The sequence below is a fragment of the Sus scrofa genome, chromosome 6 (genome assembly GCF_054392235.1).
Source record: "Sus scrofa isolate SSC_HxYL_T2T_F1_AM1 chromosome 6, Sscrofa_HxYL_maternal_Yorkshire_Landrace_v2.0, whole genome shotgun sequence".
NCBI lineage: Eukaryota > Metazoa > Chordata > Mammalia > Artiodactyla > Suidae > Sus > Sus scrofa.
Window position 1 is genome coordinate 1,908,553 of NC_139388.1, and position 27,598 is coordinate 1,936,150.

Below are 27,598 nucleotides of genomic sequence, written 5' to 3' on the forward strand. Positions count from 1 at the left end.
TGCAGGCAGGGTGCGTGCCCTGGAGCGTGGTGGGAGGGCCACGTGGGCACATCCGGGGCTGGGGTGCAGCCCCGGGGCGGGCGCGGTGCGTGCGCGTGGCCTGGGTCGGGGCGTGGGCCTCACCGCTGTGGCTGCGCATGTGGATCTCCAGGGAGCTGGCACTGGGGCAGCTTTTGCGGCACTGGGGGAAGGGGCACACGCGCTCGTTGGGGTAGGTCTCCTTGGGCTTCTCGTCGGGGGTGGCCGTGGCTGGGGAGGCAGCACCCTGGCGGCTGGCGCAGTAGTAGAGGAGGTGGGCTTGCAGGTTCCGCTCGCTGCGGTACCAGATCCCGCAGTCCTTGCAGGGGAAGACGTCTTCTGTGGGGGCAAGAAGTGGGTACTGCCTGAGGGCCGCCCACAGCCTGGGTGTGGTCTGGGCCCTGGCTGCCCGCAGCATCCTCTGGGGGAGGCGAGGCTTGCGACCGTCTCACGTGTCCCTTCACAAGCCCATGTTCCCTCTCTATGGTTCTCCAGGATGCACGGGGGACATGCGGATGGGGGGCTGAGCAGCCCCCGTGCTGCCTTCCGACGGCACGCCCGAGATGCCGTGGCCTCCTGGGGCGCCCACAGGAGGAGCATGGGCACTAGTGGATGTCCGAGGGAGTGAGGCTGGCGTCTGGGACGTGTTCGTGTGATGTGGTGGTGGTGGTGAGCGTGTGCACGTGACCAGGGGCTGGCGACAGGACGTGAGGGGTGGCGTGGAGCTGGGTGCCTGTGGAGGGGGAAGCAGGAGGCGAGCGTGGCCCTGGGCAGGCGGAGGAGGGAGGCCAGGAGCCGCCGAGGACCACGAGCCTCCCTGTGTCCTGGTCGGAGCGCCCCAGCCCTCCTGTTCCCAGCGGGATGTTGAGGAACGTTCTGCTGCCTCTGCCTGTGCCCATGGCCACCAGCCACCCCTTGGGTGAGCCTGGGCCGGGAGGCGGGGGGCTTGTTCTGTCTTGACCTTGATGTGGAATCAGGGGACCTGGGGCCCCTTACTAGGCTTTTCTTTTCTTTCTTGTCTTTTTAGGGCCGCACCCATAGCACATGGAAGTTCCTAGGCTAGGGGTCAAATCGGAGCTGTAGCCGCTGGCCTACACCACAGCCACAATGCCACAGCCACCCTGTGTCTGTGACCTACACCGCAGCTCCCGGCAATGCCGGATCCTTAACCCACTGAGCGAGGCCAGGGATCGAACCTGCTTCCTCATGGATGCTAGTCAGGTTCGTTTGCTGCTGGGCTGATGGGAACTCCAGGTTTTTCTTTTCAGGGCTGCACCCATGGCATTACTGGGCTTTTAACTTCCGAAGTTAGGACGTGTCTCTCACCCCCGTGGCCAGCCGTTACTCAGGAGGTGGGCTTCCTCCACCCGGGGGGGCTGCCAGCTTTCTCCTTTTGCCTCCTTTACGGCATTTAATAGCCGCTGTCGGGTGAGGTGGCCAGGCCTCGTGGTCCTGTACCCGGGGTTTTCCGGCTCAGATCTCCTTGCTGGGTTCTTGCCCGTTTTGGGGGGCCTCGAGGAGCTCTGCTCTCACAGCTGAGGCCTTGAGATCTGAGGGGCCAGCACTGGGCCCTGAGCTGCTGGCTGTGGCACGGGGCGGGGCGGGGAGCCCGGGAGGTGCACCTGAGCCCCAGCTGCAGCCCGAGGACGGTAATGGTCCCAGCCAGCGGGCTGCCACGGGCCGAGTCCCGCGCGGATGCAGCCCGGGGACCTGCACAGGTGTCAGGCTGCCATCGGCTTTACTCCTTTCACAGGTGAGAAAACTGAGGTCCAGCGAGGTGGAGCCTCAAGAATTAAACTGGTCTGATGGACTCTGGAGTGTGGGGTCCTCAGGCCCTTCTAGACCAGCTGGAGAGGCCCACGTCGGGTGGGGTGGGGTGGGTTGGAGGAAACCAGACAGCTACTACCCCCAGTGGCCTCGTGGGCGAAGCGCTCGTGGGATGTGGCTGTTGACATCTCGGAGCTGAGGACAGGCCGCACAGGGGGCTGGCCGGACAGAGGCCACCCTCCAGCCCCTGGGCTCCCTGCAGCCCCCCCACCGACAGGCGGTCAGCCCCCTTGGGCATCAGACACCCTTTGCTGCCCTGGGGAGGGGCCGTCTGCTCTCCTTTCCTGACAGCTTGACATGCACATGAGACCCCCGTGTGCTCACTGCTGCTGTCCCCGCAGCCCTGCAGGACCCTGCTCTCCCTGGGGCAGTGGCCCTGCGTGTCCCACCCAGTCCCTCCAGGCAGGCTCTGGGCGTGGACCTCAGGCCCGCGCTCGTTCCCACCCCCTCGCTTGGCTGCAGCTCTTTGGGTCACGGTGACCTCTGTGCTGCCTGTCCAGCAGTCCCTTCTCTGCTGCCTGTGGTCTCAATGCAGCAGGGACACGGTGCAGCCCCTCCACCCTGGCTCTCCCAGGGCCTCGTCTTGCCCGGAGCTCTGCCGGCTCTGACCGCACCCTGAGCCCCAGCCTGTGTCCCTGTCACCACTTAGCGCCCGCCAGGATGGTCGGCTAGGACGCTCCTTCCTGGCCCCTGCCAGGCATCGGGCAGACCGGCATCCCGCCGACCGTCGTGCTGAAGCCGGGGCCTCGCTGCTGCCTCCTCAGCCCGCAGGCCCTGTTGGCTCTGGACCCACCACCTGCTTCCAGCTGCCACCACGAATCACTTGTTCAAAACGAGTCACTTTCCTCCCAACTTCGCAGCCCCACAGTGGTCACCTGGCAGCTACGTGACTTTAAAACGAATCGGATCACACCCTTTGCTGCCTGAAAGCCCCTGGTGGGCCCCGCTCAGAACTGCTCCAGCCTTGGGGATGCCCTCGCCCAGCCCCACGGGTCCTCTCACTGCTCCCCCTGGTGTGTGGGTCTCAGGGCCGCCTCGACTGGTTTTCTAGAGCCCCTGGCTGAAGGGGTCCCCAGCCACCCCGAGGCCACCTGCTGCCCACTCGGGCCACCCCCGACTGTCAAGTGGTGGTGCCCTCAGGCCAGGCAGGTGCCCCCACCTGGGTGACTCTGGTCCCCAGCTGCTGGGCTCAGTGTGGTCAGTTAGTGAGTATTTAAGGAACGAGGGACTCCTGTCTGATTCTTTGAACCTCTGTGGTTATGGTGAGAAGCGAGAGACAAACGCCGCCTGTCACTGCCGCTGCTCTCAGCAGCAACTTCACCCAGGGACCCTTGGCCGTGTCCTTCACAGCTGGCAAGTAGGGGTCGCCAGTGTCCCTGGGCAAGGGCTAGGCTGCTGAGGGACCCCTGACAGGGCGTGTGTCAGAGACCAGTGGGGGAACCACTCTGCTGCAGGCGGGGGACATCCGTGGCCCGCCCGCTGGGGCACGGGGATGTCGGCTGCCTGCCTGCTGGGGGCACGGGGACAAAGGCTGCCCGCCCGCTGGGAGCACGGGGACATCAGCTGCCTGCCTACTGGGCCTGGCCCAGTGCATGGCTGGGCCTTGGGGACCTGCCTCCCTGCATCCTGCTTGGGGCTGCCGTCCATGTCCCGGGGCCCGCGTGGCCGCCTTGCCCGTGGGTTACATCCTAGAGCCCTGCTCTATTCAGGACCCAGCGACAGATCTTGCAGATCTCGAGCTGGGTGCCACCCGCGGCCCTGCACCCGGGCCCTGCGCCCCGCCGAGAGCCTGCGGGGAGCGGAGGCCGCTACTCACTGTTGACGACGGCTGTGGCCAGGATGGAGGCCATGCCGGCCTGCTGCGGGAGGAGCTGGATGTCGGCGTGGGCAGGGGCTGGGCTCTCGGGCTCCACTGGCTCCTTCTTCACAGGGTGAGTTGGGGCGGCTCGGGGCTCGGCTGCCAGGAGCACACTCAGCCGTCCACCCGCTGGCACCGGCCTGATGAGCCTGCACCACAGGGCTTCATCTGTGGGGCAAGGGCATTTGTGACGGGACAGCCAGCAGCACAGGGCCACCATGGCCGCTCCTCTGCAGAGACCCCACCCAGTCCTCCTGGGCGCCTCCGTGCTGCCCCAGCCTAGAGATGGGGCTCATTTTGAAGCTGGGCGTGGGGGATGGGCCGGGGAGCAGCCACACCGCAGTCCACAGCTGCGGCCACTGGCTTCCAGGGTGTGCCCTGCTCCCTTGGGTGACTGTGGCCCCGGGGTCGGTCTGCTCCTTGGGATTCCCTGCCCTGTGCCCAGGGCTCAGAAGGCTCTTTTCCAGGAGAGGGGAGCAGACAGGGCGGGAAGGTGGTCACTCCCCAGGCCCCAAGGGCCTCCTAGCTCTGGGCAGCTCTGCCCGTGTGGCTGTTCCCATGGAAGCCTGCAGGGGGCAGCCTCGGCCAACAGGACCCGGGCTGAGCCGCCTGCATGTCTGCATGTCCCGCACAGAGGCCGCCAGGAAACCTAGCTGAGGTGCAGGCCCCACCTGGACCAGGCCACCTCAGTAGCATCAGCCACTACAGGGACCCTGTCCTCCCTGGGCAGGCCAGACAGCTGGCCGAGGGTGCCCAGGAGGCAGTGGCGAGGGGAACGTCAGAAGAGTCTACCCAAGTGGACTCCCTCTTGGGAAGGGGGTGGGTTTCCCAGGGCCCTCCCAGGTGGCTGTGGGGAGGCGGCCCTTGGTGGCTATAGGGGTTGTCGTGCTCCTGTCCCCTCATCCTCCCTGGGGACCTGAGCCTCGTCTGTAGTGGGGTCCCCTTCCCGGCGCCCTGATCTCACACTGGGACGGTGCTGCTCCCTCTGGAGTAAAACCACTGGGGCAGGCAGGACCGTGGCCACGGGGACCCGGCCACCCCTCCACCCACGTCTGCGTGGCCGGAGCGGTGATCGGAGGTGGGGGGTGAGGACCCTAGTCTGCTCCCCCTGCCCCCTCCCTGGCCGCTCCTGGAAGGTCGGAGGGTGCCAGGATGCAGCTCTGGACGCTGCCTCATGACAGGAGGCCCCAGGAAGGCGAGGGGAGCTGCCCAGACCCCAGCGCTGGGCCTAAACACGGCCCTCCTGACCACTCCCCGGGGACAGCCAGGCCGCATAGGGCCCTGGCTTCCTCTGCTGCCCCGCAGTCTGCCGCAGGCCCCAAGGGCGGTCCTGGCCTGGCCCCTACCCCCACCCCCAGGGCAGAGCCCCGTCCAGCCCCAGGCTGGCATTAACGGGAGCAGTGGGGTGTGGTGGCCAGCCCCTCAGCCCGGCCCAGGCAGGTTCCCGTTCAGGGCCAGCCCGGGGCGCGCAGCCACCCCCACCTTCAGAAGGCCGCAGGGAAGCAGCGGTACTGACCCTTCCTGTGGATCTCCGCGTTGGCTTCAGCCTCGGTCAGGGCCCGGGGCAGCGTCCTCAGCCAGCAGGCCTCATCCTCCAGCAGCAGCGTTGGGGCCGGGCTCTGGGGGCAGGAAGAGGTCAGTGAGGAGTCAGTCCTGCTTTGGACACAGCAGGGAGCAAGGATGACGGGGTGGGGGCGCTGTCCAGGCTGCGGCCTCTCCCCAGGGGTGACAGAGACACAGCAGGGGCTGGCACCTTCCATGGGTCATGAGCTGGGTTCTCATGGAGGCCGAAGCCCAGAGACCCAGCAACTTGCCCAGCGTTGCTGCAGGGCCCGGCAGCGCCCAGCAGGCCTGCCTGTGTCCAGTCCGTCCAGAGCCGGAAGATGGTGGACACTGAAGGGACACCTGCCCAATAGCCCCTGAGGTCCCCTGGCAGCAAGACGTCCCCACGCTGATGCTGGCTTGGCCCCCGCCCTCTGCCCCGCGGGTGGCCTGCAGAGCAGGTGGTGCCCTTGTCCCGTCTCCCAGGCGTGGGGTCGGAGGAGGGCACTGCCCCCCGCAGCCTCGCTCTCCCTGGCCGTCCGGCTGACGAGCTGGGCCTGTCACGCCCGGGAAGACAGCTCGCTAGGCTCAGTCCTCCCCTGGGGCTGTTGGCGGCCCGCGACGCGGCAGCCTGATTTCCGGCCCCTGGCCCTCACCCGGCAGCAGAGGAAGCACACGTGGCCTGCTGCGGCCTGGGGCTGGGAGGAGCCGGCCTGGTCACGTCGCGGCACAGACCAGGCGGTGGGGGTGGCTGCTGCCCACCGCTGAATGGGTTCTGGAGGTCCCCTCTGCCCGGAGGTCCCCAAGCTCTGCCACCGGGCGCCGAGTGCGCAGGCCCGGCATGGTCACATCTGAGTCTTTTCTTTGTTTTATGCAAAGAAATGCCTTTCACTCAAATCTCTGTGCATCAAGACCTCTAAAGAACCACTGTCACTTGCTGTCCCCTGGCCGGGGGCAGCTGGTCAGGATGCTCCTGCGGTGGGGGGCTGGGGTGAGCGACACACGGGGTCCTCCATCGGGTTCTGGGCACCCTCCCCGCTCAGTCCAAGCCCACGGCCTTGCCAGGCTCGCCCGCGGGGACCCCATGGGGCCCTGTCCAGGCTCCGCCTTCCTGTGACCGTGGGCGGGGTGCCACCCTCAACCTGCAGTGGCTTCCCTGCTCTGCATCTGGTCCCCAGCCCGTGGTGGACACAGCAGACCAGCTGCACGGCTCAGCCATGGAACGATCGAGTGGGGGACAACCAGCCGAGGGCTGGGGGAGCAGAGCCCATGGCGTCAGCCCCCGGCCTGCCTGCCCAGGCCTCAGCGCCTCTGCAGAGGGCTGTGTCCCCTCGACTGTCCTGTGCTGCCACCTGCTCTCCGGTGGGTCCTGTCCCTGGGACTCGGTTTTTTCCCTGGAGCACTGAGGAGTAGCCACGTGTGTGAGGCCCTCCCTTGGGACGGCGGCTGCCTGGCACATGAGAAGCACAGAACAAGAAGGAGCCCTGTGCTCCTGCTCCTCGGGGCCCCTGGGAGTCCAGTGGGGCACCAGGCCAGTGGCCGGCAGATGTCAACGTGGGGTGAGACTCCACCTAGGAGACTGCTGGGGGCAGATGGCACCTGCCTGGCCTCTCTGAGGGCTGCACAGCTGTGGGTCCCCGCTGGCTGGGGCCACAGCTGGGGCCAGGCCGGGGGCCAAGGTGGAACCCGCGGGGCCGGCACAGCAGTGAGTGACCAGCGCTCTCGTCTCCCCGGCTGCCCCAGCCGACCGACCTGGGCCAGCAGCTCGCGGAGAGGCGGCGGCCGGGGCCTCCCCAGTCTCTAATGAATATTAATGAGCGGAGGAGGGAGAAAAAATTAATCTGCCTGATCCTCGGATGGGTGCCGCGGTAACGATATGAAATCTAATTATTCGTCCCAATATTTCTAAACCCTCAAACAGAGACTGACAGCCTCCCGGTCGGTTTAATGCTTATCACTCCCGGGAGCGGCGTGTTGGCGGCGTGATAAAAGCGCCCGCGCACAGCTCTGCTGACGCTGCAGAAACCCCTAATTTTCCACGAACGTCCGAGTGGAGGGAGGTGGCAGCGCCACGTTCCTGGTGGCTCTGTGCCTCCCCCGGGGTGGCCCACTGCCTGGTGGCTGCCCTGGCTGGCCCGACAGGGAGGGGCCATGGGGACCTGGAGTGGGCTGGCACCCTGTGCCTGCACCCGACTCCCCAAGAGAGGAACGGCCAGGAGGTGGAGGCCTCACGACCCTCGGCCCCTCAACACTCCGGGGGGGCCTGGCCCCTCAACTAAATGGGGGAGTCTGAAGGCCGCCCACGGCTGCAGCGGCGGGGTGGGGGTGGGGGGTTCGGCCCTGCAGGCCAGCCCTGAGCCGTGATGCGCCCTGCCCCGGGCAGCCAGATCCCGTGCGCTGGGGCTGCAGCCCAGCCTGGGGCCGAGGAGACTTCAGTCTCCGCTCCCCCGTGGAGGGACGGGCACGACACAGGGCTGCCCGGTTATTTATCCCCCGCCTCCCCCAGTTCTGAGCAGTCGTGGAACAGAAACCCTTTTCTCTGCTGTTGACAGTGCTGGGCCGAGGCGGCCCCCTTCCCGGCCCTGCCCGTGGCACTGGGGTATGCGCCCGGCCCTTCCGCCAAAACCATCAGAGGCATGTGTGCCGCCTGCCCGCCACAGGCGCCCCCGGGCTCACCGCTGGGTCTGGGGTCAGCCAAGAAGCCTGGCCGCCCACCGCCTGCAGCCCTTGGGGTCGCCAGTCCCTACCCCGACTGCAGCCCGGGACAGCAGGCAGCGCTTGAAGCTCTCTGGGTGCATCTGAGAACCCTGCTTGTTCCTCCAACAAAGAGGTCAGTGTCTGGACTCCGTGCCTGCCGATAACCATCAGAAACCCTATCTCCGCTGTATCCGCTGTGACGACCGTATCGGAGGCTGGTCCCAAACCTCGCTGTGCATCACGTAAAGCCGCGGGGGCCCCGGGGTGGGCTCCGACCGGGCCCCCACTTGTCTCAGTGTGTCAGCCCATCCTGAGAAGCCCCCCGTGTCCCACTCAGAGGCAACAGCGCTTCCATCCTCAGCGGCTCCATCCCCCCCGCATCCCCGGGAAGAACCATTTCCCAGGCGAGGAGACAGAGGCGGCGACACCCAAGGCCATGGGCAGGGGCCGCGTACAGGCGGGAGGAGAACCCAGGTCTGCGTGACCTCCAGGGCCTCACTGCGGCCTTTCTCTTCATCACTCGTTCATTCACTCAGCCGCTGCGGGCAGGGGCGGGGCACCCTCAACAGGGCATGGGCAGAACTGCGGACATCGAGGGGTCAGGCAGCTGGTGAAGGACGTGTGGCCTCTTTCTTTGGGTGGCCCTTGGGCTCAGGCTCAGAGCCATCAAGGGGGGGCCTCCTCCAGCCCTTAGCTGGGCTCCCTCCAGAGTGGAGGGAGGGGCCCGAGGCCAGCCGAGCCCTCGTCCTGGGTCTGGGCCCTGCTGGGGAAGGACGGCCCTGGGCCCAAGGATGGCTGGTCTGGGCCAGGCGCACCCCTGACATGTGGGGGGGGATGGGGGGGCACCGCCTCAGGGCCTTGCCTGTGGGGCCACGGGACCCTGTGGGCTGCGAGGTCCACTGGGGCAGGGGCAGGACTGGGAGAGGCCCCGGGGCATGGAGGGGCCCACAGGGCTGGTGAGTAAGGGGCAGGGAGCGAGCGGGACCAGCCTGCACCCAGGCCTGGGTGGGCAGCGACCGCCCCTGGTGAGGGTGCGTCCGAATGTGCTGGGCCACTGACTCCCACACGCCGGGTTGGAACATGAGGCTGGATGGCTGTGGGCGCAGCAGGCCCCCGGCACCGGGAATGTGGGAAGCGGACGCCCGCCAAGGGGCGCTCAGCCGGTTCATCAGCCAAGAGACGCAGGGAAAAGCCATCATGCGGCCGGGGCCGGGCGGCTTCCCTTGGGAATGTTCCCTGTCACAACCGGGGGCAGCAGGGCCTCCCCAGGAGGGGCCTGGCCGTCCTGTTGCAGCCCTACTCCCTCTGGGCTCGCCTGGCTGTGAGGCCTGGCTCTGCCAGGCAATGACCACTCATGCCAGCCTCTGGGGCATCCCACTTGGATGGCTGCTCAGGGCCCGTGATGCCGCACGGGCCCAGCCCCATCTACACCCAGGTGAGGGCCGAGGAGCCCAGCAAAGGCCGCTTGACCCCCAGCCCTGGGCGAGGACGCATCTGAGGCCACATGGCAGGGCTGGGTCTGGATGGCCCCACGTCAGCCTTTTGGGCGGGGGCATCTGCTGCCCTGCTTGCCAGCCAGGGGTTCCCTCTCAGCTCTGATGTCGGGGGCCTCATGGCCAAGGTGGGGGACCCATAGGGGGGCAACTGGACAGATGGACAGGCCAAGTCGGAACAGGTTCACTGCTTCAGTCACTCGCTCATTTGCTCATCCACCCACCACCCACCCACCATCCACCACCCACCCACCATCCACTACCCACCCGTCCGTCTGCCACCCAACCACCTGTCTGCCACCCACCCGTCCATCCGCCACCCACCCGTCCATCCGCCACCCACCCATCCATCTGCCACCCACCCGTCCGTCCGCCACCCACCTGTCCTACACCTCCTACCTATACAGCCACCAGGTCCATCCATCCACCTGTCCACTCACCTGTCCATCCACCGTCTACCCATCCACCCGCCACGTTTCTCGTGCATCCGAGGATGAGTTTCAGAGCTGGCTGGGCCTCTAGGCCCCGGGGTTTCTAGCAGTGAGGCCACAGCTGGATCTGGGAGGGACCCGCTCAAGGTCCCACAGCAAGCCGGGGCCAGAACCGCCTCTCAACCCTCGCCAGGCCTGCGTGCTGTGTCCTTCCTGGGGCTCCCACCCCCGACGTCCGGTGTGTGTGCAGGGACTGTGGGGGCAGCCAGCCGGCCCCCTCCTGCCTGCAAGTGGCCCGGGCCTGGGGAGGTCGTGGGTTGGGGTCGCCGCACGCATGTCCACCCCTCTCCCGACAGCCAAGACAAACTGCCTGGCGGGAAGACAGGGCGATCTGGGGTGGGAGGGGTGGGGGGGCGGCGGGGGGGGACCGAGGCCCATCAGCTGCGCCTGATAAGGGGCCGCTGAAACGTTAGCGAAAATATTTAGACAATAAATGGAGTATCGGAAGGCGCGCGTATCTTTAAGAAATCAATCATCTCGTACGTGTGTCTGGACACTCGGCGCCAAGGCGGAGATAGCGCCTGCTGGGGAGATAAGGGTTAATCAAGGATTTAATTCTGCAGGAGATAAAGCCGCAGGGAAGAGCGGGGCGGCTGCTTCCTCCCGGCTCCTCCGCTCGAGCCTCAAAGGCGAGGCTCTGGCGCGAGCTCCCTGGGCCATTATCTCTCGGCCTGGAGAGAGCTTCCAACCTCGAGCCAAGTCTCCCCGGGCTGACCTGCGGCCCAGGCCTGAGAGGGCAGAGGCCTGGAGCGGAGGCTGCAGGCAGGAGGGGCCCGGCGTCCCCAGCCCCCAGCCCTGTCCTGCAGGGGTCTCTAGGGGTGGGCAGACACGGGTTCCACGCCTCCCTCTGCTCCTTGATCCTGGCGACTTTGGCAAGTCACTTCCCACGTGGAGCCTCTGGGAAATGGGGACGTGGTGCCTGCTCACGGGCGTGGAAGCACGAGGACCGGGTGTAAGGATGGATGCAGAGCTGTGCGCGTGGAAGAGTGTGGAACACACACCTATCCATCCTGGAAGGTGCTGGCTGTGCCCAAGGAGGGAGCAGAGGTCAGAGTGCCGGTCCTGCTCCCAACACAGTGAGGTCCCCAGGCCTCGGCCACCCCGCCTTTGTCCCGACACTGCTCATGGCTCTGCTCGACTCGGTAATCTGGAGGTGAGAGCGACGGAGCTCACATTAACGCTCCCACGACAGCCTACCCTCGGAAGAACCAACTACTACTTGCATACCTCCAGCGATGGGGAACTCACTGCCTACCAAGAACTACTGCTCTGAACACCACCGCCTGCGTCCCACAGTGAAGCTGAAATCTGGCTTCTTCTATGGAGCTGAGATCCCCCTGGACCTTCCAGTGCATCCTCCCGGTTTGGGGCCACAGGACAAGCAGGTCACCCTCCCACAGGGCTGCTGGCTTTGCCACCTGCTCAGCCATGCCCTGTGGTTAGCAGGATGCGTGCATCATCGCGGTGAACCAGCCCGGCTGCCCCCCCTCACCGAGAAGCTGTGCTCTGCCCATCCTCCCCTCTGCGGGAGGCTCAGGCCTCCAGGACCCCCGAAGTTCCAAAGGCTGGGGAGACAGACGCTCAGAGGCGGGGCCTGCCTGGGGGCACATGGAAACACGGCTGTCAGGGAGAAAATGCCAGGATCTGGACCCTGTGCCACAGGACAGCCTGGCCTCAAAGGTGGGTGCCCTCAGCCTTGGGCCAGCCTCCCTCCGACCCCCTGAGCGGCCTTGGCAATCACCTGCCATGCTTGCTGGCTGCTCGGCAGCAGTAAGCACCTGGGTGGCACATTCAAAAGCTGGGTGATATCTCCCATCTCCCAAAGCCCAGCCTCAGACCTGAAATTCCGCCTCAGCACAACCCATAGCCCAGGTCTGACTGCACATGGGAGGTTGGGGAGGCGGGTTGTGACTCTCTGTCCATGGCTCCCCACCAGCCCTGTAGACACTTCCAGAGGCTGAGTTCCTAGGGCCCTGGTTTCCTCGGGTGAGACGGAGGCTTTGGCTGCCAGGTTGGAGCTGGTTAGAGCTGCTGGGGCAGCGTTTGGTTTCCAAGTGCTACAGGTGGAGGGTGCGCCAAACAGCACCCCTACTGCCGCTGAAAGCTGATGATCAGAGGCCCACGAGACCCAGTGCTGTGGGGCTCCTGCCAGCAGTGTGTACCCTGGATCCAGCCACACCTGAATGCTACCTTACGAATCAAAAGGGCGCAGGCCATGTCTGCACCTGCATATCTGGGTTGCCTGGGCTTGAGGGGACCAACCTGGGTGCTGCCTGGCCTCCTAGGCGAGTGTCACCACGGTTAGGACATGTTTGCTGAATGTGTCATGCACAGCAATTCCTGCCACACACGTGCCCATTCCAGTGCCCCCACGCTCACTCACTTGCTTCCCACAGCAGTACCCTTTCTGGACTGAAAGGAGGCTTTGTACCCCCTGCAAGAGGATGCCAGGCCGACTCGCCACAACAGAGGAAACTCAGAAGTAGCCCAGAGACAAACGACAGCCAGTGGTGCTGGCACCTGGGAGAGGCCACACTGCCCGGTGGGGCTGCCCGGTTAGAGCGGGAGAACACAGGCCAGAGACTCTCAGGTACCAGCAGCGCCCTCTCCCTGTCGACAGGAGGACCAGGGGCACGGAAACGGAACACCTACCCTTTGTTGGAGCTGCCCCCAAGCACCCAGAAAACCAGCTTGCTCCCCACCAGGGGCAGCCACTGAGGAGGCGGGGGTGGGTGGCGGTTCCTGCCTGCTGCCCTGGCCCACGGCTCCTTTTTGCTTTCACCCCTCGGATGCCCTTCTTCTCTGCCCCACCCACTCCTACTCATTCACTATGGGCCTGCTTAGAGAATGCCTCCTCCAGGCAGCCCTCCTCATGGCACCTCAAGGTCCCGCATGCCCCACATCACCTCCTCCAGGCAGCCCTCCCTGTGCTGCCCTCCTGGTCCCAACACCTCACACCCACATCTCCTGACCCACATGCAACACGGAGTGACACGAACTCCTGGGCTGCGGTCTAAGCTGGACACTGTCCTGGCTGCTGCGGCTGGGGTCGGGGTTTCTTACCAGTTCCACCTGTCCAGGAGATGAGGCTCCGGTCTGGATGCTCCCGCAGAACGGGCCCCAGGACAGGCCCTCGGCGAGGCCCCGCCGGGCCCGCACGCATCTCTGTCCGTCCTGCAGCACCAGCTCCAGCTCATCTGCAGGGAGAGACAGAGGCGTCAGGAGTGCCCGGCAGCTCAGGTCTGGTCCACCCCTCAGGGGGCCTGAGGGCAGAGACGGGCGGGCCCGGGCCAGGTTCTGGGGGCCAGCAGGCCACAGATACAGGACAGCGGGGTCCCTGCAGCTGAGTGTGAGCAGGTGGGCGCCCCGCTTGGGGACAAGGGCTGCTGCGCTGGGACGCTTGGGCCTCGTGCAGCCCAGCATGCACACATGGAGCTGGCCGCCCCTCTGCCTTATGTCGGGGGCACAGGGCCGAGGGTGAGGACGTCGATGAGACCCACCCCGTCCCCTCCACATGGTCCTCCCAGCCCCTCCCACTGGCTTGAGGGCAGTGTCTGCAGACCCTCTGAGCTGGGGTGGGGACTGAGCTAGCTCCCCTCCAGGCATCTTAGCACAGGGCCCAGCGGGCGGGGTCAGGCCCCCAGCCAAGCTTCCCCCCCCCGCCCCCCCCCCGGCCCCGAGGCCCTCAGCACAGCCAGACTGTGCCTGGGTGGCCCCGAGAGCCCCCAGGACCCCGTCTGCCCTCTAGAAAGGTCTGGACCCGACTCTTGCTGAGGCCCTTGGCCAGCAGCTACCTGTGCCTGCGGCCTGTCACCCAGCTGAGGGTGTGAGGCTCTCAGGCCGTGGCTGCCAGAGCTCCCGTGGTGTGGCTGCGGGGCTGTCACATTTACACGCACAGGTGCGCCTCTGCTGGGAGCCCCACCAGTCCTTGCGGGGCAGGACCTTGGGGTCGGACAGGTTCAGCCAGGCTTCATCGCAGGACCCATGTGACCTGGTCGGGGGCGCCGAATGGTGGCCCCCCAGACTCATCCACCCAGAACCTGCCATGTGCCTATTTGGGAAAAGGGTCTTTGCAGACGTGATTAAGGTGAGACCATCAGGCTTATCCGACGGGCCCTGGAGCCAGTGACAAACGTCTTTGAAAGAGACACACAAGGAGACACAGCACAGGGCACGCGGGAGGGAGTAGACTTCCGATGCTTGGAGGCCCCAAGGCTGTGTGTGTCTGTCCTGGGACATTCTTGTCAACTGTCCCCTTGAGCCTCAGGCTTGTCCTGAAGGCCTGCCGGTGGCCGTGCCCTGGATGGCTGGGCTGCTGTGGCCTCCAGTGCCACCTGGGCCCCATGGGCGCTGCTGCGGCGGCCCCACTTCCTGGATCCCTGATCGGGCAGGCTGTGGCCTTAATGGGCACGATTATCAGATAACCGCCAGCCTAATGGCACAGATAACGCGCAAATATGCCAGGAGGCCCGGCTAAAACGTTCTAACTGGGTCCTTGTCTTCCCCAGGGCAGATAAGGTGGCAGGGGACCAGGCCGAGGCCAGGAGGCGGCGCCCTTTATCAGCCCCACGGGAAGGAGGGCAGAGGGCAGCTCTGTCGCTCTGCCCACGGGGGCCGTGTCCTCCACCAGTGTGCCCAGGACACCTGGGTCCCGACCAGGGCTCTGCCCGCTGCCACCCCGCCCTAGCCCTGCAGGGGGCCCGCTGGCAGGTGGTTATGGATCCTGCCCGGCCCTTTCCCTCTGTGTCCCCAGGTGGCCGGACAGGAAAGCGGGCCCCACGCAGCTGGCAGTGGGGAGCCAGGATCTGAACCCGACCCAGGTCCTGCGGTCCTGGTCCCCGACCCAGGGGGTGTAAGTGGGGAGAGGAGGAAGAGGCTGCTCAAAGGCGCGCTTGCTGGGCCCTCCTCTGTCCGCCCACACTGCCCGTCTCTCCGTCCACCGGGTCTGCACTCTGCTTCTGAGGCTGAGCTGTGTCCCCCCCGACTCCCTCCCCCTGCTCAGAGCAGGGGGACCAAGGCGGAAACATCTAGAACCCCAACGCCATGGCCCGTCCCTGTCTGACCTGCACGAAGCCACACGGGCTCGGCCCACACTGGGGCCTCTGCAGCGCGGGTGCCACCTGCCCCCCTCCGGACCTGAGTCCCCTGCTGGGGCCACGGGCGAGCCAGGGACAGGGCCACGATCCCTGTTGCCACGGAGCTCCTGTGGGCGCCCAGAGCCTGATCCCGGCCTCTTCCAGCCGGGGCCCATTAGGAGACGGTTCCCCTTTGGGGCTGGCGCCCCTCTCCCCACCGTTCCCCCCCCGCCGCCGTTCCGTGCAGTTTCCCCGAGTGTGCGCTGCCGAGTCCCACCCGGACGAAGGGACACAGCGGGGACGGGGGCGGCAGGCCCAGATCACCCGGTGGGTGGGTGGAGCGCCAGGCCCCAGGCTGCCCCAAGCTCGGTGTACCTGCGGGTCCCGAGGCCCGTCTCTCAGAGCCCTGGCTCTCGCCTGTCCCCAGTCCTCGAGGCCACACAGGAAGGGGCACAGCCAGTGAGCCTCCCACCCCGCCTGTGTGTGTACCCACAGGCAAACCGCCACGGCCCCTAATCGGAGCCCCAGGCTGGCGGCCCGAGTGCCCCGATAACAGCGTGGCTGGAGCTTCGCAGCAGCCGCTCCATTGCCTGGGTATCACGCATCACCAGAGCTCCTGATAAAGGCAGTCGTTCTGCACCACTCAGGGCTTGCTGGAGGGTGGTTGAGGCCTGGGAAAGGCAGAGACCAGGGAGCTGAGGGTTGTGGGCTCGGGATTAGGCACTGGTTACCATCAGGACCTACCTCCTTGTCCAGGAAAGGCTGTCTCAAGGGGCTGTGCATTAGAAAGGGTACCCCACGTGGGTGGATGCAGGGCCATAGCGGGTGCCTGGCTCAGTGAGGGGAGGATGGCTGGACCTTAGCCCCAGCTCACCCAGTGCCCTTGTGCAGTGCACAACCTGTGCAACTGTCCATGGTGGCCCTAGTGATGCTCAAGTTCCATCCACTCAGATAAGCTCCTTCCAGCTCCCTGTTCCTGTCCAACCCCTCACACAGCCAAGCAGGTGTTAAAGCCCAGTTATCACCTACCAAAGACCCTCTCCCAACCAGAAATAAAAATGCCTTCAAAAAATGAGGGGGGGGCACCTACTCCTGGCACACTGGGTACCTGCTGAGAGTTCAGTTCAAGTTCGAGATGGATGAAATTGTGAATGAGCGAGGAAGGGGCTGGGGCAGGAGGCGTGGAGGTTGGGGGTGGAGGCCAGCAGGGAGAATGACAGACAGGAAGATACAGCTATTTTTAAACAGCTTCTGAAAGAGCCGGAGGCTCTAGACAGCAGTGGCCTGGAAATGGTCAGCTCCTGACCGCACCAACAGGAAGCCGGGGGCCCGGGAGAGCTCAAGCCCCGCTGCCAGCCTGGCTGGAGGAGGGACTGGAAGCCAGTCTCGGGGTCACAAAGCCCCACATGGGCACCTGGGGCAGAGACACGGGAGGCATGGCCTCTGCCCTCAGGGGCTTCCAGGAACCATGGGGGCGTCGGCTCCAACGGTGGGCCAGTCGGGGTGGACCTCAGGTGGCGGTGGCCTTCGCCCTGCAGCCTCCTGTGACCCGTGTCTCTGCTTCCTCTTCCCAGCTCCGGAGCGGCTGGGGTGAGAGGGGCACAGAGAGCCTCCAGCCCGGTGAGGCCCAGGCCGCGTCCTGCCCACTCCGCCTCCTACCTCTGTCCCCACAGCAGGACAGCGGGGGCAACGCCACCGCCCTCACACAATTCCTGGCCCTGTTTCCTGGCCCTTAACAAGTGCTGGGCCTAATTCATGGGGACTCCTCCAAGCTCCCCCTTCCCCAATGTACAGAGGGGGAAACAGGTTCAGAGAGGTTAAGCAACTGGCCCAAACCACACAGCCGGTGGGTGGGATTTAAACCAGAGCCCCCGCATGCTCTCAGCTGGGCCCTGACACCCTCTTCTGGGTCTTTCTGGGCTGAGGCAAGAGGCACCAGTGAAGAGAGGGTGGGAGAGGCTGCTGGGGGGGGCGGGGGGGCTCTCCAGCTCTGGGGCTGACCCTCCGCTCTGCCCTCTGTGCTGCCTGGGGGACCCCCATGGGGGTTGGGCCGGTACCACAGGAACGGTGCAGGGACAAAGACTAATTTATTCTGGCAAACAACCCCCACAGACGTTATTTCCAGAACAAACACGCCGCGCCGGGATTCAATTTCACCCCCTAAGCGTCTGCGCAGATCCAGAGGAGCAAATGCAGCCTCTGCATATTTCTATGACTCTACCATCCACCTAGGCCTCCAAGCCCTCCGATGGCGTCCTGAGGGGCCGGGCCGGGGAGGCCGGGCTAAGCATCCCAGCATCTGGGGAGCCCGGCAGCTGGGGCGGCAGGTGGGAGACCTGGGGCCTGGGGACCACGGCAGGGGCCTCTGCCTGGGCCGCGCTCCCCCTGCGGGGCTGGGGCCGGGAGGGCAAAGGCAGCGTGCTGGTGGCAAGGCCAGCCCTGCGCTTCCGTCCCCAGCGCCTGCGTGTCCCGAGCCGCCCTCGGTCCTGGCCTCTCCCAGCTCTGCCCCAGCCCCGTCGGGGGGGAGGGGGGGTGGACTCCTTCAGTGAGGGCACAACCAGCAGGGAGGAGCTTCGGAGCTGCCCACCCCATGGCCGGGGCCGCCCAGAGAGCTCGGGCAACCTGCTCCAGGCCTCACTGCCCGGCGAGGGCTGCTGTCCCCTCACCCAGACCGAAGCCCCGTTCTTTTTTCTTTTTCTTTTTTTGTCTTTTTGCCTTTTCAAGGGCTGCACCCGCGGTGTACAGAGGTTCCCAGGCTAGGGGTCCAATCGGAGCTGTGGCCGCTGGCCTACACCACAGCCACAGCAACAGAAGACCCAAGCTGCATCTGCAACCTACACCGCAGCTCACGGTGACGCCGGATCCTTAACCCACTGAGTGCACCCGCGACCTCATGGTTCCTGGTTGGATTCGTTAACCACTGAGCCACGACAGGAACTCCTGAAGCTCCTTTCTGATGGAGAATTCAGGGCCCCAACCAGACCACCTGGCTCTGGGTTCCACCACGTGCAGCCTCCCCAGGTCTCTGCCCCACCAAGCAACAGGCCCTGGCCGGCTGGCTGGCCACCTGCCCATTGCTGGAGGAGCTTGGGGTGCCTCCTGCTGGCCGGCCTCTCCTTCCAGGCTCTGTGCTCATGGCCAGTGGCCTCCAGAGTACAAAGGTCAGCCACCCGGCAGTCCTCGCCCCCACCGGTGGGCTCTGGGATCGGTGTGTAGGTGCCCACTCTGGGGCCACTGCCAGCACCCACTTATCTAATCAGTCTCATCACTCTGGCTGGCCCTGCCCTGTGGCTCCCTGGGGGCTGCCCTGTCTTTGGTGGGAGTGGCCCTATCTCAGGGATCCCACTGTTTGCCTTTGATAAAAGTCAAAAAAAGGGAGAGAAAGAGGCGCCAAGAGGGAGAGGAAGAAAGTGCAGGGGTGAGCAGGCCCCGCCCCGGCAGGTTCCAGAAGTCTCTGAGGGCCTGGGCCCAGAGTGGGGGAGGCTGGGAGCCCTGAGTGTGCATCCAGCATGCCCTGCACCAACGTGGAAACCAGGCCCAGAGAGGGCAAGCGTCTCTCTCAAGGTCACACAGCAGACGGGGCCATGGGTGCTGGCTGGGCGAGCTGGCCTCTCTGCCCCCTTGGCCCGCTTATTCAGATGCTGGCCTGGCCCCTCCCACCACAGACACACCTCACCTTGTCCCCTGCGATCTGGAACTGAGGGTGGCAGGACCTGCCCATGGTCACCAGCTCTCAAGGTCAGTCCTTTTCCTGCCCTCACTCAACTTGACCCTGCTGAGTGGGTGGCACTGAGACCCCCGGGAGACGGAGTGATACAAGGGGCCAGGGTCCGGCTGTCCTGCGGCTTCAGGCTGAGCAGCCCTTCCCTTTGGGGACCGAGACACCAGCGGGTGATGCCTGACTTGTCAACCCCTGAGGCTCCAGGACACAGGTGCATCCCTTCCTGCCTCCTAGGTCACCACAAGGGCAGATGACAGACAGGTGTGGCGCCTGAGGCCAGGGCCCGGCAGAGGGAGCGCTCCCAGACTGAGGGCAGCCAGTGGGGGTCTGGCTGGGCCGGGTTGTGGCCCCTGCACGATTCTGGCCAGGCTCTCAGCCCCTCTGGGCCTGGGGCAGTGGCCGCTCTCCATGCCGACGGGGCTTCCAGCCACCCAGGTGTGGTGCCACGTGACTACCAGTCCTTGCCTTCGTGGCAAGTGCCACGACAGCGGGACACGGCCGCAGCCACCACCAGCCGCCGGCTGAGTGGCCCTGGCATGCTGGGGCGTGTGCCACCCGTGGGCTGGGCAGAGCCCTCATCACGCGGATGCAGCAGACAGGGGCCGTGTTTAGGCACAGCCAGCCTCCTCCTGGACCGTGTTCTTCAAGTGAGTCGAGAGCTGGACCGGGTGGGATGGGCACCCCGAGACTGTGGGGGCCCATCTGTACACAGGGCCCGTGGCGGTCACCCTCCCTTCCGCCCCGAGGCCTGGAGCCTCCGGAGCGGGGCTGTCCGCGTGGATGCTGAGGCCCTGCTCACCCTCGTGTTCTGGCTGGAGGGGGCGAATCAGGCCCAGGGAGAAAGGGCTGGGGCACGGCCAATTCCCACCAGCATCGTGGACACCCCCACTTCTGGGCCCGGGCCTGTTGGCCCGTTTTTGCTCCCCGTTTACAGATGAGTCAGCACAGCCCAGAGGCCCAGGGTCTGGTTCGGAGTCCCGACATGGGATTGGGACAGGCGAGGGGGCAGACCCAGCTCCTGGGGGTGAGAAGGGCTTGTGGGCTGTGCCTGGGTGAACCGGCAAGGTTCACGTGCCCAGGAGGGAGCAGTCGCTCTGCAGGAGGCCTCCATAGGGCTGAAGCCGCGTGGCTCTTCCACTGGGGCTGTATCCCCAGACCCGAGCAGCAGTGAGACTCCCACCCAGGCTGCTGATGGCTTGACACCATTCTCTGAGCTGTCCCGCCCTGCAGAGCAGAAGGCAGACGTACCCATACACCGGAAGACCCAGGGCCCCCAGGCACTGACCAGCCAGCAGGACTTCTGGATCAGGCCACACCTGAATGCTCCATCAGAAAACAAAAACGGGCGGAGCTTGATCATAAGCCTGGCTGTCACCAGCAGCCACAGCACCTTTAGACAGGCTCAGACTCCCTGACCCATCTTAGGCCTGCGCTCCCTTCTGCAAATCATGGGGACCTGGCTAAGGAGTTTGGGGCAGAAACTGGTGGGGTCCATTCCCCCCACTCTCTGCCTGTTAAGAAAAGCAAGTCTTGACGAGGTCACACAGCCAGCAGGTAGCACACGACACGGGAGCCCAGACCCCTCGAGCCCAACCCAGGCAGGGCACCTCCTCGCAGCACATCCGGCACGTCGCGGGGCGGGAGCACTCTGGCCCGAAGCAGTCCTATCCCCATCCAAGGGGGCAGCAACGAGGCTAAGGGGGCAGGAAACAATCCTGATGCCAGGCCCAGACCCACAGCAGGTGGCACGGCCAGGGTGGGACAAGAGCCTCACGTGTGCGTCCAGCGAAGACAGGCGAGGGAGGAGGTGGGCATGAGCGCTGGCACAGGGCAGGGCCACGAGCGCCCGGAGGATCAGCGGCTCCCCAGGGCCCGGGGAACTTCGAGCTGAGAACCAAATCTCATGCTTTAAAAATCAGATTTCGGAGGTCCCGTTGTGGCGCAGTGGAAACAAATCCAACTAGGAAGCATGATGGTTCGATCCCTGGCCTCCTTGCTCAGTGGGTTAAAGACCCAGCGTTGCTGTGAGCTGCGGTGTGGGTCACAGACACGGCTCGGATCTGATCTGTGGTGTAGGCCAGCAGCTGTAGCTCCGATTCGACCCCTAGCCTGGGAATCTCCATATGCTGCGGCTGTGGCCTTAAAAAGCAAAACAAAACACCCCAAAAACAACAACAAAAAAAATCAGATTTCACATACAATCTGGGGTCTCAGGGCTCGCGGGGAAAACTGGACAGCTTGGCTAAGCCAGGCCATGGTTCCCACCAGACCGCAACCCATTGGAGGCCCACCCAGGCTGCTGCCCCTCGGACAGCAAACACCTCTCCCCGAGACGACATGCCCACCCCGCGCCCATTCTGGGGGCCAGCCACGGGCCCGAGCGCCCCTCGACCGCTGCTGTGTAGTTCGTTCCACTGAGTGCCTGGCCCTGGAGCTGTGGCTGTGACCAAGACGGAGGCCAATTCATCGACAGCAAAGTCGGAGAGGGGGATGCCCCTGGGAGCTGTGGCACAGCAGCCCCGGATGGCCCACGAGGTAGCTGCAGCTTCTCTGCCGGCCCTGGCGCCCACTGCCCAGTGTGGCTCCTGCTGGCCCCGCCCGCATACAGGCCCCCAGGTCCAGGCGGGGCGGGGTTCGCAGAGCCTGAGCCTCCTAGGAGGGGACGGCCTTCTCATTCACGGTCAGGGGTTTTCAAAGGGCTTCAAGCCTAAACCCTCCTTCCTAAGGAGTTTCCCGCAGCCCCTGCCTTCACAGTGGCCCGTGGCAGGGGCTGGGCTGGAGGATCCCCAGAACCCCTCTCAAGGCCTCCCTGGGGCTGGGACACACCTGCCCCCTGCACCTGCTGCCCTCTCAGGCTCCCCACCCCCACAAGCCCTGCCTGGGAGCCACGTCACGGGCGCGGGGTGGAGTCAGCGAGCAGGTGGCTTTGCTGGGAACCGACGGCAGAGGGGGCTGGCAGGATGGCAGTGCGGCGGCTCCAACACGGGCTAGTGGGTGCCCGCCACAGGGCCTAGGCCGGGGAGGGCCCTCCAGGGGCCGCGACCCTGGACGCCCTGAATGGCCATCTCTGTGTTCCTGGGTCTCCTCACGCGTGCGAGGGTGGGGGTGGGGAGAGGGGGCACCTGCGGTCCCCGCGCTCCCCGCGCGGCACGGTGGAGCGGGTGTGCACTGGCTTAGCTCTCGGCCTCTCCACTGCAAGGTCGGCCCCTTGGGCCGGGGTCCCTGACAGCTAAGTTCTAAGAGCACCTGGGCCCAGTGGGGTTCGAGCCTGTCTGGGGCACGCGGTCGGGAGGAGGATCTGGGGCTGGACACCTGGTCCCGCCGCCGAGCCACAGGCCTGGGAGAAGGGGCAGCTGGTCCTGCCGGCCCGGGGAGGGCGCCCTCCTCCCTGTTCTGCTCTCGCCGCCTGGGCGGGAGGCGCCCTCCTCTGGCCCCAGGGACGCACAGAGGCCCAGGGCTTCCCCACGGGCTCCAGGGGCCCATCGACAAAGAGGTGGCGGGGGGGGGCAGGCAAAGAAAGGCCGAGGTCACCTCGTGCGGTCCCCCGGCCTGTCCCCCGCCAGCTGGGGGAGCGCTGGGCAGGGCGGGTGGCCCCCAGGTGCCACGGTCCCCGCCCCGCCCCCGCCAGCTGGTTCCTGTGAATGTCTCCTCCTATCGCAGGGCATCGCTGGGGATTATTGATTTTTTGACACAGAACAACAGCCGGTCTTTATCGGGCTGAACCCTGGCCCCGGCTAATGTGGCGCTGGGACCGCCTGGGAATAGGCAGCAGGGCAGGTGGGGCCCAGCTGCCCACTGGGGACCCGCAGGGGCCCCACGGCAGCCTGTGCACGGCGGCTCCCGGGTGCCTCCAGGGGTGAGGACTCACTGTCTCTCCCACCTTCTCAAAAAGCTTCAAAAAAAAAAAAAAAAAGGCAAAAGGCTCTGGGTCTCCGGGCCTCAGCCCCCCACCTGCTCGGTGGGGAGAGAGCCCCATCACGCCTGGGCCTGGGGCCCAGGGGGACCCCGAGGCCTGGGAACTGGGGTGGGGTGGGGGTCCCTGGATCTCCGGCCCGGCCTCGTCCTGGAGGGCGGGCTGGAGGCAGGACGTGTGATAAAGGAAGGAAAAACCTCCTGTGCAAACAGCTTATCTGGCTCCTATCAGCCCGGCGGCCAGGCCCCGCCCCGTTTTTCCAGGGGCCAACGCCACTGAGGGCCCTTCCTTCCGGTTGGCCTCTGCTCACCGCCTCCCAGCCTGGCCGGCCCACCCTGCCCCATGTCCCCAGGCCTCACCCGCTCGTCCCTTGGAGCCCGATTCTCCTCTGAATGGGCCGGAGGGCAGCCAAGGTCCCGGCAGAGGCCGGGTGGTCCTGAGAGAGGAGGGGCGGGAAGGCTCCCGCCCTGGCTCAGGGCCACCCCCAGGGGACAGTCCCATTCTACCCCAGCTGGCAGGGGGCAGCAGCGGCCCCAAGCTTGGCCACCACGAGAATGTCCTGACACTGCAGCACCCACCGCTGGCCCTGAGCACCTGCTGACCCTTTATGAGCACCCTTGGCGGCTCCACCCACAGAGGAGGTGGGGAGGGAGGTGGGGAGGGAGGGGGGCAGAGCTGGGGCGGGGGGGGGGGGCGCGATGCCTGGCCCAAGGCCTACAGCTCCTACTGCGGCACCGAGCAGGCCCTTGAGGATGACCTGGCACAGGGCAAGCTGGTCACCCCTCTAACAGGCCCTGTGTGCTTGCTGCAATGTGGGGGCGGCAGACACCTGCTCTCAGGGCACTGATGACTCAGCCCTCAACCAGCCCACGCCCGAGGGGCTGCTGATTCCCGCCATTCACAGACAGGAAAGCCAGGGTCAGAGAGGACCCAGCCACAGCGAGGTGGGGTGACAGTTCAAACCCAGGCTGCTGACCACCGTCCAGTGCTCTGGCCTTCCCGTCCCTTGAAGCAATGCCGGGGCCAGGGCAGGGCCTGGGAAGAGGGGGCCTGGAGGACAGAGGACCCTGCCCCTTGCACACAGTGGGTCCGGCTGGTCCCCAGCCCAGGTGGCTCCCTCCCTCCCCCAGGCCTCTGCTCAGGAGCCCCCAGGGCTCCTCCATGGGGCCTCGGACCGAGGACTCAGCTGCCCATCCAGCCAAAGCCCAGGCTGGGGTGTCCGCCTCGGGACACGGTGCATGGTTTCGACACTTGCCCGTCTCTCACCTGCCCAGGTGACTGCTCCTGCCCTGTGACTACCCGTGGCCTCTGGCACCGGCTGTCGGGCCGCCCGAGTGCATGTGGGCAGGTGTGGACACGGGCAAGTGGCAGGGGTGTCTGTGTGCCATCTGCTTCTTTAGAATCACCTCTCCCTTTGCCAGTAGAAATGCTGCAGACCAGCAGAAATAAAAAAATAATTGGCTTGCTATCTCGAGCACAGGCGCGACGTCTGTTCCCACCACCCTGCGCCTGTCCGCGCCGAGATTATTTTTCTGGGGTAAGTTCCTGGAAGCCGAATGCTGAGTCAAGACGCCTCCAGCCTCAGCACCTGGATGTGTGAGCGCTGGCTGGGCTGGGGGAGGACGGCCCGCGGCAATGCCAGGCCCCCTGCCGCGGGCCGGGCGCTGGCACCTGCCCTGGGGCGGGGCCGAGGAGGGGCGCACACTGGCTCCGTCTGAAGGGGCGGCAGGACCCCTCCCCCTGCAACTCACAATAAGCCCCCGATAGCATCGCTCATTTCAGGCCCTGCGCGGCCCTTTCGGGCAGGATATGACCAGCCCTCAAGCCGATGGCAGCCCCTTTGTCCCATCTCCAGGGACCGATCTTATCAGCCGCGTCCACGGCCGCGGTAATGGAAACGTGCGGGGAGGAAATAAGTCACGCGGAGACGGAGGGCTAATAATAAATAAATAAGTACACATGGAGCCTGGCGCCGCCTGCCCTGCGGGCTCTGCGCTGAGGGTTAGAGCAGGGGGCTGGCGGGGTGACCCCCGCTCTGGGTCTGGGAGGCCCCCTGCCGCTCATCCAGCCTGTGGAGTGGCCCGATCCAGCCACCTGCTCCCTGGATGAAGCCTGGTGAGAGGGCAGTGCCGCCTCTGTCTCCCCGCAGGGCATGGCCTGACCACGACCCTGATGTGCCCCGGCTGGAGCTGTGTGACCGCCGGGCCCAATGTGCGCCCCGGGGGCCTGCACAGCCCTGCGCGTGCCTGGAGGTGCCACCACGGTCGCACACGGCTCCCCGCCCCCTCCGGCCATCCTCAGCCCTCCTGGTTCCTCCAGACGCTTCAAGTCCGAACCCCGTCCCACAGAGGGCACGGCGGCCCCAAGGACCCCAACGCAAGAGGTGACGGCCAGAAGCCAGGTCCACCCTGGTGCGTGACTGGGGCCCGGCAGGCAGGAGTAATGGGATGGGAACAGGATGGGAACAGGAACCGTGACAGCACAGGCCTGGTGACAGCAGCAGAGCCCTTGCTGCCCCTGGAGAGCGCCCAGAAGGAAGGGCAGCAGCACTGACGAGGGTGACAGTGCAGGCCTGTCCCCGTCCTCCCAGGTGTGCCGCCCACTTACGGGGATGCCCTCAGGCCACACAGACAGGTCGCGGTGAGTCTGGGTTTTGGCCTAGGAAGGAAACTTCTGGGAGGGGCCGTGATCCCCCCCCGCCCCCGAGGCTCCCAGGTGGGGCCTGGCGGGCCTGCTCCTCGGCCGTCTGGGAGGCACTGGCAGGGCAAAGGCGGACGCTCGGACACCCAGCCTGGGGCGGAGGGGGGCTGGGGGCTGGCCGGCCGGGCAGGAAGCCGGCGGGAGGGCGGAGGAGGAAGCCGGCTCGATTAGCGCCCAGGGCTGAGATAGGCTGCCCGGCCACAGATAGCCGCTCCCGGAAGGCGGGTGAGGTCAGCGGGCAGCGCGGGGCAGGCGGCCAGGCCTGGGCCCCCACCCGCCACCGGGACAGCCGAGGACCTGGGCCCCGACCACGCTCTTCACAGGGCACCCCGTGGCCCACACTCAGCCCTGGGGCAGGGTCCGCCCGGCCGAGGGGGGCTGGGGAACCGCGCGGGGCTGGACCAGAAGGGGCGGGCGAGGGGCTGCTCCCCGGAGGTGGGACTGCGGGCTCCATCCCTGCTTAGCCGCCCAGAACCTCGCTGGGCCTCAGTTTCCACATCTGAACTGCAGGAGCACAGCGCCTGCTGCCCATCTCAGCCTCAGCCTTCTTTCCTGTGTCCGCCCTTGAGCCCCTACCGTCCACTCACCACGCAGCCGCCAGCTCTCCCCCCACCCTCCTGGTCCCCCTGCCAGGCCTGGGCACTGGCCAAGCGAGCAGGTACGCGGTCGTCCTGGGTGCCGCAGGGCAGGCTCCCTCAGCCTGCTGAGCTCTCCGTGCAAAGCCCTGGGGTGAGGGGCTGCCGCCTGCCGTACCCCTGCTGAGCCTCCCTGCGCCCTTGCTAAGCCTCTGCACTGGCTGCGGCTCCAGGAGGGCAGTAGCTGATTGCTTCCGCTCGCACCCACAGGGTCTCTAACCGCGCACACGCAGGCGCTCGGTAAACGAAAGTGTGAGTGAGGGCGCGGGTGCGCTCTGCGCTGGGCAGGCTGATGGGACGGCGGTCAAGCCTTGCTAGAGAGCGACCCCCTGATGCCCGCCCCTCTCATGGTCCTGGCCCCCATGGGACCCCGAGGCCCAGGCCTTTGTCAAGGGTGCAGGCTGCAGTCAGAGCTGGGCCACGGGGCCCAGGTGCTCCGGGTAAAGAACCGCTGGCAGCAGCGAATGGGCTGCTCAGGGCCCAAGGCTTGGCCACCGAGCCACAGGGAAGGCCAGGGCCAGGCCTGAGGCTCTGCGCAGAGAGGCGGGCACTGCTGTGCTGTGGGGGCAGCGCTGGCCGGGCTCAGACCCTGCCTGGCCTGGGAGCCGAGGCTCTGGGAGGGCGGGAGAGGATGTCGGGAAGGACTCGGGGCCTGGCGCACGCGGGCAGCCAGCCACCCGTGGCCCATGCTGGCCTGGGCCTGTGACGCCAAACCCCATTTCTAAGACGCCCACTAGAGACTGGCCCCCTGTCTGAGCCCGCTTCCGCCCTCCGGGCCCTGCACTCACCCGGACCCAGCTGGGCACACCTGGCCTCCGCCGGGCACATCACTCCCAGACAGCAGCTGGCTCCTTCCTTTGTCTGGTCTTTGCTCAGACGTGGCTTATGCGGCCAGCTCTGACCACCCGACTCAGAACTGCCTGCTTATTTTATCCCAGAGCCTCAGCCCCTTCGGACATGTGGCAATTTCCCCTCTTGGTTGTTTAGTCTTTGTCTTTCTGGGCACCTGGACTCTGCCAGTACCAGGCAGTTACAAGTGTTTGTTGAGTGAATACACGACCTTCTCTTGTCCATTCCTGAGCTGCAGGTTGCAAACTCCTTTGGTTCTACGGTCTGTCTCCCCACAACACACCTCCCATTTCTGCCAGTACCTGCCAGGTGCTCAGCAAACTCCTGGGAAGGCCGGCCGGCCAGTGGGGCCGCCCGCCCCCCTCCCTCGCTCCCTGGGACCCCTCCCAGGTCCTGCGTCTGGGTCTGCTCAGCTGTGAATGGGGCCTCTGAGGACATCCGTGGGGACCTCCTTTCCCAGGGCGCCAGAAGAGGCGGCTTTAACCTGGCCGCTGGGTCTGGTCGCTGGACCTGACCCCAGGCTGACCCCCGCCATCCACCGTCGCCCCCTCCTGTGCCCCTCCCCCCACCGGCCACTAATCTAAGATAAATACGCCTATCGGGCCGCAATGCCAGGCCCGGTGATAACACAAAATAGCTGAAATGATTTTTCCCACCCACGCACGGCGGGAGGGGACGTGCAGCCGGGCCCTATCGGCCCATCTGCCCAGCTGCCCATCAGGACAGCCCGTCCTGCCTCGGCCTCCCGCCCACCACTGCCCGATAACAAACCTTGAGGT

At 66.0% G+C, this 27,598-nt stretch overlaps 1 protein-coding gene across 4 annotated transcripts in view; it reads right to left on the bottom strand.

Moving 5' to 3' along the window:
- The window catches only part of ZFPM1 (zinc finger protein, FOG family member 1), a 62,984-nt gene that overhangs the window by 2,504 nt on the left and 32,882 nt on the right, over positions 1–27,598 (bottom strand). For 3 of the 4 annotated variants that reach the window (XM_084959266.1, XM_021093668.2, XM_084959267.1), the window contains exons 4-7: positions 12,990–13,123; positions 5,220–5,322; positions 3,662–3,871; positions 124–357 (exon numbers count right to left, since the gene is read on the bottom strand). In XM_084959266.1, coding sequence (XP_084815392.1) covers positions 124–357; positions 3,662–3,871; positions 5,220–5,322; positions 12,990–13,123 — 681 coding nt within the window. The remainder of the gene's footprint in view (positions 1–123; positions 358–3,661; positions 3,872–5,219; positions 5,323–12,989; positions 13,124–27,598) is intronic. The other variant, XM_084959268.1, reaches the window with a different exon arrangement.